Source organism: Trichomycterus rosablanca, chromosome 3 (assembly GCF_030014385.1).
Source record: "Trichomycterus rosablanca isolate fTriRos1 chromosome 3, fTriRos1.hap1, whole genome shotgun sequence".
In the NCBI taxonomy this organism is placed as follows: Eukaryota; Metazoa; Chordata; class Actinopteri; order Siluriformes; family Trichomycteridae; genus Trichomycterus; species Trichomycterus rosablanca.
This window is the reverse complement of record NC_085990.1, coordinates 57,560,579-57,573,979: the sequence shown is the minus strand read 5'-3', so window position 1 is coordinate 57,573,979 and position 13,401 is coordinate 57,560,579. Positions and strand designations below refer to the sequence as shown.

The 13,401-nt window shown below is 41.9% G+C and overlaps 1 protein-coding gene across 2 annotated transcripts; it reads right to left on the bottom strand.

The window, feature by feature from the left end:
* Positions 1-309: 309 nt before the first annotated feature.
* Positions 310-12,195, bottom strand: LOC134310027 (protein kinase C and casein kinase substrate in neurons protein 2-like). Of its 2 annotated transcripts, XM_062991543.1 has the most exons (9): positions 12,100-12,195; positions 9,256-9,412; positions 8,536-8,771; positions 6,227-6,382; positions 4,890-5,065; positions 2,162-2,282; positions 1,764-1,846; positions 726-805; positions 310-637 (listed from the first exon to the last, which is right to left on the bottom strand). In XM_062991543.1, the coding sequence occupies exons 1-9, from the start codon at positions 12,136-12,138 to the stop codon at positions 525-527; spliced, it is 1,161 nt and encodes a 386-aa protein (XP_062847613.1). In that variant the 5' UTR covers positions 12,139-12,195; the 3' UTR covers positions 310-524. The 2 variants fall into 2 exon arrangements, with proteins under 2 accessions (XP_062847613.1, XP_062847614.1); XM_062991544.1 differs by lacking the exon at positions 1,764-1,846 and having other exon boundaries at positions 549-637.
* Between the last annotated feature and the right edge of the window lie 1,206 nt (positions 12,196-13,401).

Here is a 13,401-nt window from a genome sequence, read left to right as displayed (position 1 = left end):
ACGCCTCAGTGTCAGTGGAACCTTCACCATGTGCAGGTACCCTGTGGGCAGTGATGCACCTACATACCAGGACAGATTTTGGCTTCTGCATCTTTCACTGATAACAGTCCGGATGGTCCTTTTTATCTTTAGCACAGAGAACTCATCTAATGGAACACTTACTGCTTCTGTTTTCACCCCGGAGGGTTCCAGAATGGAACAGTGAGTAAAAATAAATGTCTCTAGTAAGTGACCTCACCTAAAGTACCTTCAGATACCTGCTGGACCGTACTGTAAAAAATACCATCACAAAGGACAGAATGAGTCTGATTATCAGATTTAGTTCTTTATTATCGCCCCCTGCTGACCGAACACAGATCTTACAGAGAGAAAACGTCATGTGTGTGTGTGTGTGTGTGTGACTCCCAGTCCTTCAGATGCACACGCTTTATCAATATGGACCGACAGTTTCCATGGCAACCTTGACACTTGCCGTGACCGTGTAGGCTTTGCCGTTATGACATCATCCCTACACGGTGATGACATCACTCTACCGGTAGAACGTAGTTGGCTGGATAGTAGCCCTGGACTCCGTCCTGTTTGACCCCACGACACCAGCCCTGGTCATCTTCGTCCTCCACCTTCAGGAACTCCTCGCCTTCAATCACACACACACAGTATTAAAATTCGTATTTATGTGGACAGCTGCTGTAATTAGGAACGGATGGGCGTGGTCGGTGGGTCACCTGCTTTAAATGACAACTCGTCCTCATCTTCACCGCTGTAATCGTACAGAGCTCGGACTTGAACCCCGCCGATCATCGTCCTGATAATAAAAGATAGAGGAGGAACGTTATTAAATGAGGTGCATGAGGTGTCCAGATTCATCACGACTCCCCCTACAGTGAGGCAGCACCAATTCTCGTCCCCCGTAAACCCTCCGGACACTCTGAAAGAGGCAGGGACGTTCAGAGACCCGCCTGAGGACACTCCGGTGTTGTTTTGGCTCTATGATTCGGGTCACTGTCAGTACAGAATTTTCTTCAAGGACGCTCCTGTGTTTGGCTGAATTCATCCGTCCTTGAAAGTCTTCCAGTCCCTCCTATAGTGTGATGCTGCCACCACCATGTTTCACAGCAGGAATGGTATTAGCCAGGTCATCTGCAGTGCCCGTTTTCGCAGCCATCCATAGTCTTATTCAGCAGTGGTTCCATCTCACCTCTCCTGGTTGGTATGGAGGCTGCAGAGGTGGTTGTCCAGCCAACAGACTCGTCCACCTCTGCACAGGAGCTCTTATAAAGTAACCGTGGGTTCTTTCTTACCACCTTCCACCCAAGATGCTCAACATGGTGTCCAAGCTTCTTACATTTCAATTAATGAAGTCCACCTTGGTCAGGGAACCTAAACACCTTCGATTCTGTTTTCTATCAGTTTGATGGTGGAGATCCACTCATGGTTCCCTGGTCTTCATGGTCTGGTGGTAACTGGTGCTCCTTACAGAACCTTACGTGTCCAACAGGTGATTCCAGCAGAGTTCTAGACACGTCATGGATCGGTTTCATCAGCTCAACATCATACCCACATCATAATGAAGTTACTCCACAGATTTATAACACTGCTGTGAATAAGTAAGTGCCCCCTCACTCTTTAATCAGCAAACCAGTTTAACCAGTTGAACACAGTCAGGTCTGATGGGCGGAGCTGTAGAGGTGTGAACTGGGTATCGGGAGGGGGGAGGGGTGAATACTTTTTCACAGCACTGCAGAGGTTAGATTTGATCTTACACTTTCTCATGCATGGTCCCGGTCCCTGTTCCCAGTCCCAGCTTCTTCACATGCTTCGACTTCTTAGAGGGAGGAGCCCATTCCTACACACACACACATACACACACACACACACACACACAATCATAGATACACACACAATTACAGATACACACACAATCACAGATACACACACATTTATAGACAAACACAATCACAGATACACACACAATCATACACACACACAATTATAGATACACACAATCATAGACAAACACACACAATCATACACACACAATTATACACACACACACACAATCATACACACAAACACACACACACACACACCACACACACATACACACACACACACACACAATTATAGATACACACACACACACACACACACAATGACAGACCTGCAGTGTGGGCCAGTGGGTGATCATTCCTGGTCCATGATGGTTCCTCCACCAGCGCAGATCGTCCTCCTCACTGATCACCGTCAGAACGTGGGCCAGATCACTGTACACCGCCTTCACACTGTAACACACACACACACACACACACACACACACACACACAAAAGGTAGTGTGGGAAAAGTATTTAACCCCCTCTCTCAATTTCCTGGCTGGGATGGAAGCAGAATAAGAGTGAAAAGTTGATGGAACGTTGGAGTTCCAGTGTTTGAAGGTTCCACAGTGAGCAGGTGAGTTGGTACCTCAGGACTGACTCTTATACTCGTGTAAATACTGTAAACTGAAATATATAAAAGGACCTAAAAAAGCAAGTAGGATTTTTAGGGAACTACAGTCGTATAGCCTGACCACCTCAGCTCTACCCAGTACCCAGAGTCGACCCCTTCTGAACACAGGTTCTCTCAAGGTTTCCTCCTCACACACCTATGGAACTTCTTCCTTGTCCTGGTTGCCCCTACTTTGCTTATTTAGGGTATAAACCCAAGTTTAGACATAGATCCAAGATTTCTGTCATCTAAGTCACTTAACAAGTTCACTTATCTACAACCAAGAGTCAGGACTCATCACCCCAGTCCACAAAACCCCAAACAACAACGTCACCCAACTCATCATCATCTACCCAGCTGAAGAACGATCTAGACTCTAGACCAACAGCCACAGAGCAGGATTCTACATGTTCCTACACTGTAAAAAGTCTAACTTCCAAATCCGGAGTGAAATTAGGGTTTAAAGTTAAATGAGTAAACAGTCGTTACAATTGTTGACGTAACGCATTAAATTAGTTGAGCTGATTTTTTTTATCAGAAGCTCCACTGACGTAACGAACAGAGTTGAGCTAAATTAGATTCTTTATTTCTCATTGAAACTGAATACGTTCCGTCACCGCGCGTGCACACTTCTGAGTTTTGGATTTTGCCCTGATTGAGGTAGATATCCAGCTATAAAGTTTAAATAATGTTTAAAACTATAAACTGACTGCATAACGAGGGGAATTACCAGCATTTTACCGGCACATATTTTCTCAATATTGTGTGAAGCAACAAATGGAGTTCTTTTCAAATGTAAATAAATTCTGATTGATTTTTAATTTATATAAAGGTGTACGAGTGTAATCTGTTTGCAAATTCGGCCTCGTCGGTGTCAATTTAACCATTTTGGGTACACAGAGGGTGTGTTCGAAAACCTAGTGAGCTGCCTTGCTGTCTTACTGTCTACACAGGCAGCTGCCTCAGTAGAGAGGATTCTAATAAGTTAATGACTTATAAGGCAGCTTATTCAAACGCGCTACTTAGACAGCGATTGCATCGGGTTTAGCATTTAGCATTTAGCATCTTGCCATTAAAACCAATGGATTGAGGTAGCACAGCACGCTAACATGTCAATATAGCATCACCCTTCATGTACCGATAACAGTTACATTTCCTGACAAGCCCAAACTTGCAAATAAAAACACTCGGTACAAGTTTATACAAGTTAAAAATCAGTAATATTTTATTTACGTTTGAAAATAACTCCATTCGTTTGTCCGCACCGTCAGCCATGTTTATTTTTCTGTGAGAAAAGAGCACCTGACCCGCAAAGAATTCTGGGATTGCCTTGATCATTAAGGCAGCGTCGGATTCTCACTCGTTCTTGAGCCAAAATAACACTAAAATATTAAGATGCCTCAGTAGTGAGGATATTACGGCATCTAGGATTTCGAACAGGAGAGCACAGGATGACGTAAAATGCGTCGTCACGCGGCGCTATACGAGGAAGACGGCGTTGTTATGTGCTCCATGTGAGTGACGTAGATGCTTATGTAGGTGGGTTCCGACTTACGCCGAAAATCACTTTACGTTGCGTCCGTAGGAACGGATCTCCGACGTAAGTCGAGGACCTCCTGTACCTGGTGTGGCGGAAGAATGCTTTTTGTAAGTGTTTTTTGTAAATAAAAACATTTATAAATTGAACATTGTTGTATTTTATTATATTTTATGTCAACCAGCGTTTTATAAAAGCAATAAGCCACTCGAGACCGTGCGTTACTGCTATGATTTTATCACGGGGAAAGACGTTTTAGGCACTCCGAAACATCCTTCCCCGTGATAAAATCGCAGTAACGCACGCTCTCTCTCGTGGCTTATTGCTTTATTTAAAGTTGGACAAAATTACAATTACTATTTGATTGTATTTGTAAAAAAAGGTTGATTTAACTTAAAATATTCTTTTGAGTGAACTTATAGGGAAACTAAAGAAAATTAGTTAGAACAACTACGAATGCCTGAAGTTGAGAAAACTCAAAACAGTGAGGCAGCTTATATTTTTAAGTTTGCTCAACTTTTTATGTTTTACTGCCTTCTGTAGGACCTCGCCTCGTAAAGATCTTCCACCAGCTCGTACTCGTCTAACTGGAGCTTTGGGAGTTCGGCTGCCACCCTAAACTTTACCCCAATAGTCCCAATAAACTTTAATACTCACTCTTCATTTACGTGACATTGAAAAGAGCGTTGAGTGCTACCTGATGATGACGCTCTGAGCTGAGTGATTTCCTGCTGCATCCCAAAACTCATACCTCACACTCAACAGCATTAATGATTTATCACCAGTGCTCTAACTGAGCATGTTATTACTTCATGTCCATTACTGTCTGTAAGAGGACGAGGAGGAATCATAAAAATCATCTCTGACCTCTGGTTGTTGGTGATGTCGAGGTGTGAGTGGATGGACAGCAGGGTATCTTTCAGGAAGCCGATCCTCTTCCCCTCCTGCTCCTGTGATTGGTCAAAAACAGCCTCCATCTCCTCCATGTAGCGCGGGGTGTAGGAGCACACACTGTCCAGAACCTTCACGTAACGTTCACGTGCCTACAGAGAGAACAGAACCATCAGGTTACAGAGAGAGAAGATGAGCAGAACCATCAGGTTACAGAAGCACTTCCACCTACACCAGCATGTGTGTGAGTTATAAAAGAGCTTTAATTAAGGAAAATAATGCAAATAACTGAGATCCAGAGAGGCCTTACTCTACCCACAGTTCAGCTGATGTGAATTATTAATGTGTGTATGTATAATTGTGTGTGTGTGTGTGTGTATTTTTGTGTTTACAGTGTTTGTCCGAGGGTGTGTGTATTCATATATATACACCGATCAGCCATAACATTAAAACCACCTCCTTGTTTCTACACTCTGTCCATTTTATCAGCTCCACTTACCATATAGAAGCACTTTGTAGTTCTACAATTACTGACTGTAGTCCATCTGTTTCTCTACATGCTTTGTTACCCCCTTTCACCCTGTTCTTCAATGGTCAGGACCCCCACAGGACCACCACAGAGCAGGTATTATTTAGGTGGTGAATGATTCTCAGCACTGCAGTGACACTGACATGGTGGTGGTGTGTTAGTGTGTGTTGTGCTGGTATGAGTGGATCAGACACAGCAGCGCTGCTGGAGGTTTTAAACACCTCACTGTCACTGCTGGACTGAGAATCGTCCACCAACCAAAAATATCCAGCCGACAGCGCCCCGTGTGCAGCGTCCTGTGACCACTGATGAAGGTCTAGAAGATGAGCGACTCAAACAGCAGCAATAGATGAGCGATCGTCTCTGACTTTACATCTACAAGGTCGACCGACTAGGTAGGAGTGTCTAATAGAGTGGACAGTGAGTGGACACGGTATTTAAAAACTCCAGCAGCGCTGCTGTGTCTGATCCACTCATACCAGCACAACACACACTAACACACCACCACCATGTCAGTGTCACTGCAGTGCTGAGAATCATCCACAACCTAAATAATACCTGCTCTGTGGGGGTCCTGTGGGGGTCCTGACCACTGAAGAACAGCATGGAGAAACAGATGGACTACAGTCAGTAATTGTAGAACTACAAAGTGCTTCTATATGGTAAGTGGAGCTGATAAAATGGACAGTGTGTAGAAACAAGGAGGTGGTTTTAATGTTATGGCTGATTGATGTATATATTATATATATATATGTATATGTATGTATGTATTTGTGTATCTCACACGTTCTCTCTCATGTTGAGCTTTCTCTACAGAGTTCTGGATCTTGGTGAGAGCTCGTTGGTTCTGGTTCTCGTTGGTTCTGAGCTGACGTTCCTTCTCCAGAACTTTCAGCTCCTTCTCACAGGCTCTGTGGTAGACATGCTCAGCTTTATCCAGCTACACACACACACACACACACACAGAGTGTAGAACATTAGAACATTAGAACCCTAAACTCTGCAACACATTGAACACATTTGGGATGAACTGGAACCTCGACTGGAGTCAGGACTGAATTCACACCATTCAAACTAATCCTACATTTAGTAGTCTAAGAGATTTCCGGCAGGCAGTTACCATGGTAACTCTGTCTATGTACTTTGATGTTCTACATTACTACTGATATAGAACGTACTTTGATCTAAAATAAACAACAGCTGAGTTTAGAGAGGTCGTGAGGGACTTGAGCCCATGACCTCATGGTGTGTGTTTTATGTTCATGACTCACTCTCCCAGAATGCCTTGTGTTAAGCTGTTAAATCCTTATATGGTGTTTGAGGTGTGGCTGAGAGACTAAAGCACAGAGATCAGCAACATGGCTGTCGTTAGCAGATAAGAAACAACAGTGAGCACAGAATGGAGGTTCCAAAGTCCAACACCTGATGTGATGTGACTAGAGAAGTGTACAGGGAGGCCCACAGTTCTGTTCCTTGTTCCTCAGCTATTCCACCACTGTAAGAACCCACGATCCACGTCATCCGCTAATAATTTTTTTGGTTCCTTCACCCCTTTAGTAATATCCAGCTCTGATTGTACATCTGTCGTTCTGAGCACAGAGAGCTGGATCACTACCCCCCCTTTTCCCCCAGAACAGTCCCAGAGATTACCTCATCGAAACCCCACCCCCTTTTCAGCCCGGTATTTTCCCACACAGCAGACTGTTGGACCCCTGAGCCGGGACTGTAACCCTCTGTTGCTTAAAATGTATTAAGTCATTGTAAGTCATTTATTATGTCATGTCACTATGCTGTCAGGACTTTGTGATGGTTGTCTGCACAGATGAGCGGTTCAGCAGCTCCTTTTACATATACAGCATTTAACAGCTGCTTTTATCCAAAGTGATGTACAGTACTGCGACAGCATACAGCCTGAGCAATTAAAGGTTAAGGGCCTTGCTCAAGGGCCCAACAATGGCAACCTGGCAGAGCTGGGGCTTGAACCAACGACCTTTTGATTACTAGTTCAGTACCTTACCCACTATAAGCTTATAAAAAATTTTTATATTTACCAAGTTATTGTTCTGAATTATTATTAGTGTGGCCACATTAAAAAAAATACACAAAATAATTAAAAATAAAAGTTAAACTAGTGAAATAAATAAAAATTAAATAAAAATACACAAAATAATTAAAAATAAAAGTTAAACTAGTGAAATAAATAAAAATTAAATTAAAATACACAAAATAATTAAAAATAGAAGTTAAAATTAGTGAAAAAGCCGCTCAGGTGGCGCAGCGGTAAAAAGATGCGCTGCAACCAGGGCTGGATTCTGAGTACGTGGTATCGAATACAGCTCTGCTTCACCGGTTCGAAGCTGAGTGGCTGTATGAACAACGATTGGCCGGTTGCTCATCGGTTGGGACAAAGAACCGGATGTGGGTCTCTCTCTGTCAGAATGCGATCACGACCTCTGACGGCTGATTAAAGGCGCCTGCACAGGAGATGAGGAAGAGTGCCCTTAGGGTGTGTCTCTCCGCATGCAACGCTAGGTGGCGCCAAACTCATCAATGTGTGGGTGGCAAAAATGCATCCGGCTGCTGCTCATGTTTCGGAGGGGATATGGGTTAGCTTCGATCTCCTCGGTCAGGGCAGGGTTCGGCATAGGCAGAGAGGAAGCACGATGCAAACTGAACAATTGGATGTCGTAAAGGGGGAGAAAAAGGGGAAAAATTAAAAAAAAAAATAATAAAAATACACAAAATAATTAAAATAAAAGTTAAAACTAGTTAAATAAAAAAAAAAAAAAAAAAATACACAAAATAATTTAAAATAAAAGTTAAAACTAGTGAAAAAAAAAAAAAAAAAAAAAAATACACAAAATAATTTAAAATAAAAGTTAAAACCGGTATCTCAGGATTAATGAGAATATATCAGCATTAATTTTGTTATTAATCTAGACCCCATATGACCTTCCACCCTGCTGCTGGGTGCCTGGCTTGGTCGGCAGGTACATGATATCCCAGTGTGAGACCCACTGTGCACCGGCGTATTAAACCACCCGCCTCCCAGGCTACGTTAGCATGTCGCTATGCTACCTGTATCTCTCTCACCTTCTTCATCCGTTTGACCCAGGGCTTCTGAGCACGTGCGAACTCCTTCTTCAGGTCATGTGACTCACGGAAACCGTAGAAGGCCTTCTTTTGGAAGGCTTTCTTCTGCCAGGACCGAATGCGCCCTCCGTCCTCCGAAACCAGCGAGTGGGAGACGGCGGAGTGCAGGGTGGAGAGGCGCTCGGTCGAGGAGAAGAAGCACTGCCACGCCCGCAGGACAGAGCCGTACATCGGTCCTGATACAGGATACAAACACGGGATACAAAAAGACAGACAGTGTGACTGTTGGACTCTGGAGCACCACCATGTGGTTATAACAGCCTCTACTCCTCTGGGGATGGATTTCGGACTCTTTCTGTTGGGATTTGTGCTCGTTTAGTCTATTAACTAATAGCAGGACTGAAGCATAGAGTTTATTTTAGGGTCGATTTACTGTAAGTCATCAGCACCTGTCCCTACAGTGGCACAAAGCCCAGCAGTCACACCATAAAATTCAGTGGGATGCCCTCTCAGAAGAGTGGAGGTTATTACTGGGGGGTGAAGGCGTGCCACATTAATGCCCACTGTTCTGGAATGGCACGTCCAGCCGGCTGCTTGTATTTATGATCTCAGAGGAGGTCAGGCAGCACCGTAGTGTAAAGGACTGTACCAGACAGAACCAGTATCACGAGGTGTGTAACTGGTGTGTAACTGGTGTGTGATGTAAAGTGTGTAACTCACTGGAGTCAGTGATTTTTTTCCACTTGTTGCTCCAGTCGTTGAGCTGTTGGGCGTAACGCTGCTCCAGCCGCGCCCGGTCCTTCAAACACTCCACCACCACATCACACACCTTATACGAGTCCTGCGGTCTGTTCACTGTACGGATGTAGCTACCCGGCTACAAACACACACACACACACACACACACACATACATATACACACATACACATCAACATACACACACACACATATACAAAAACACACACACACGCACACACACACACGCACACACACATGAACATATATACACACACATACATATACACACATACAGAAACACACACATACATATACACACATACAGAAACACACACATACATATACACACACACACACGCACACACACACATGAACATATATACACACACATACATATACACACATACAGAAACACACACATACATATACACACACACACACGCACACACACACATGAACATATATACACACACATACATATACACACATACAGAAACACACACATACATATACACACACACACACGCACACACACACATGAACATATATACACACACATACATATACACACATACAGAAACACACACATACATATACACACACACACACGCACACACACACATGAACATATATACACACACATACATATACACACATACAGAAACACACACATACATATACACACATACAGAAACACACACATACATATACACACACACACACGCACACACACACATGAACATATATACACACACATACATATACACACATACAGAAACACACACATACATATACACACACACACACGCACACACACACACACACACATGAACATATATACACACACATACATATACACACATACAGAAACACACACATACAGAAACACACACATACATATACACACATACAGAAACACACACATACATATACACACACACAGCGTGGAGACCAAGTTATTGTTCTGAATTATTATTATTATTGTTGTGGCCACATTTAAAAATACACAAAATAATTAAAATAAAATGTAAAACTACTGAATAAAAATTACAACTAAATAATTTGCTAATAAAAAAAAAAAATTATAACATGCAAAAATACACAAAATAATTAAATAAAAATAAAAAAAATAAACACACACAAATTAATTTAAAATAAACATGTTAAAACTAGTGAAAAAAAATTTAAAAATAAAAATACACAAATAATTAAAAATAAAAGTTAAAACTACTGAAAAAAATTTGTAAAAAAAATTTAATGCACAAAATAATTAACAATAAAAAAGTGAAAATAAAAAATTTTTTATACACAGTGCAAAAAATTTAAATAAATAAATAAAAATACACAAAATAATTTTCTAATAATAAACTAAAAATTATAGCATTAAAAAATACAAAAAATAATTAAAAATAAAAATTAAAACTAATGAAAAAAATTACAAATACACAAAATAATTTAAACTAATAAAAATACAAAAAGTTATTTAAACTAAAAGTTATAATTAGTGAAAAAATAAATAACAATAGACAAAGTAATTAAAAATAAAAATTTAAACTAATAAAAAAATTTAAATACACAAAATAATTTAAACTAAATGTTAGGACGAGATAAAAAAATAAAAATAATGACAACAAAATAATGTAAAATTAAAGTGGAAACTAGTGAAAAAAATTCAATAAAAATAACCAAAATAATTTTCTAATAATAAACTAAAAATTATAACATAAAAAATACACAAAATATTTAAAAATAAAAATTTAAACTAGAGACAAAAATAAATATAAATAAAATCATATTAAGCCGCTGCTCTTATAGATGGGACACGATGCAGCAGGTATTATAAACACTCTACAGCATCATGGCTCAGGGGGATCTGGGTTCAATTCTCACATCTCATTGTATCTCAGGAGTTTTAAACTTCCCTCCTCTCACCTCCCAGAATCATGCAGATGGTGGATTGGCGGCTCCTGATCAGCCCAGGCGTGAACAGGGTGAGGTATGTATGTAAGAACTCACCCAGTATGAGGGTCTGACCCTGCAAACGCTGCCTAAATTCCCACAGACACACTAGTGCTCGGGGGTCCACATAGTTCAGGCGAGAGTGGATTTATATCACATGACTCTTATTATTCTGTGTGTGCAGAGGAGGGGGCGTCGCCTAATTTAGGACTGAACACCAGACACTGTGGAAGTGGAACATACTGCCTGATCCTGATCCACTTCCCCTCCTGCCCCCCTCCCCCCTTCCTCAAATTCACCAGATCAGATGTCAGCATTACAGTATTCAAAGCGGCTGTGTCCCAAATCACTCACTGTTCTATTGAACTGTGTTCTCAGCAGGAAGGTCCTGGGTTCGATTCCCAGGTGGAGCGGTACAGGTCATGTCTGTGTGGAGTTTGCATGTTCTCCCCGTGTCTGTGTGGGTTTCCTCCGGGAGCTCCGGTTTCCTCACACAGTACAAGGACGTGCAGTGTGTGTGTGCCCTGTGATAGACTGGCCACCTGCCAAATGGTTTTTCGTCCATTTCACCCAGTTAATCAGGACCCACTGTGACCCTGACCAGGATAAAGCAGTGGTAAAACAGACACTGAATGAATGAATGATTAGTTCACACATTCACACACGGGATATTTAGTAGGATAGAAGTTCTGACTGTACTGTAGCACTAGCATACACACTCTCTCTCACACACTCTCTCACACACACTCTCTCTCACACACACACACACACACACACACACTCACACACACTCACACTCACACCCACACACACACACACAATCACTCACACACACACACACACACACACTTTATCTTGTTCTTACCGTCCAGAAGCCGAGATTATCGTCCTTCTTCTCGGCCATGGTCACACAGACACACACCCGCACGACGAGTGTGAGCACAACACCACCTAACTACTACTGTACAGCAGCTGTGTGTGTGTGTGTGTGTGTGTGTGTGTTGGAATTTGGCATCAGAAATAAAATCCCCTCCCAAACATTCCAGCATCCAACATGGACATCCAAAAATAAACAGCATGCAAATGTCAGCACACACACACACACACACACACACACACACACACCCACTAACAAACATGCACACACATATATACACTCACACATACTGTACACATACAAACACACACACACATACACTCACACACACTTTACACACACCCACAGACATTCACACACACACACACACACACACACACCCACTAACAAACATGCACACACACATACAGTGGGGGAAATAAGTATTTGATCCCCTGCTGATTTTGTAAGTTTACCCCCTTACAAAGACTTGAACAGTCTATAATTTTTATGGAAGGTTTATTTTAACAGAGAGAGACAGAATATCAACAAAAAATCCAGAAAAAAAACATTAAATAAAAGTTATAAATTAATTTGTATTTAATTAAGGGAAATAAGTATTTGATCCCCCACCAACCAGCAAGAATTCTGACCCCCACAGACCGGTTATGTGCCCATGAGGCTACAAATTAGTCCTGTCCCTGTATAAAAGACTCCTGTCACAGAATCAGTTTCTTCTGTTCAAATCTCTCCACCACCATGGACAAGACCAAAGAGCTATCAAAGGACGTCAGGGACAAGATTGTAGACCTGCACAAGGCTGGAATGGGCTACAAGAGCATCAGCAAGAAGCTTGGTGAGAAAGAGACCACTGTTGGTGCGATCATTCGAAAATGGAAGAAATACAAGATCACAGTCAATCACCCTCACTCTGGAGCTCCATGCAAGATCTCACCTGGTGGGGTAAGAATGATTCTGAGAAAGGTGAGGTCAGTCCAGAATTACACGGGAGGAGCTTGTCAATGATCTCAAGGGAGCTGGGAGCACAGTCACCAAGAAAACCATTAGTAGGGGGTAAACTTACAAAATCAGCATGGGATCAAATACTTATTTTCCTCACTGTATATACACTCACACATACTGTACACATACAAACACACACACTAACAAACATATATACACACACACACACACACACACACTAACAAACATATTTACACACACACACACACACTAACAAACATGCACACACATATATACACTCACACATACTGTACACATACAAACACACACACACACATACACTCACAC

What these genes read in the sequence shown, in the direction of transcription:
- LOC134310027 (XM_062991543.1), bottom strand. Translation starts at nt 12,138, where the DNA reads ATGGCCGAGAAGAAGGACGATAATCTCGGCTTCTGGACG. An exon ending in GAAAAAAATCACTGACTCCA is followed by an intron (nt 8,772 to 9,255) that starts GTGAGTTACACA and finishes ATCCTGTATCAG; the next exon opens with GACCGATGTACGGCTCTGTC. An exon ending in GACATCACCAACAACCAGAG is followed by an intron (nt 2,283 to 4,889) that starts GTCAGAGATGAT and finishes TGTGTGTTACAG; the next exon opens with TGTGAAGGCGGTGTACAGTG.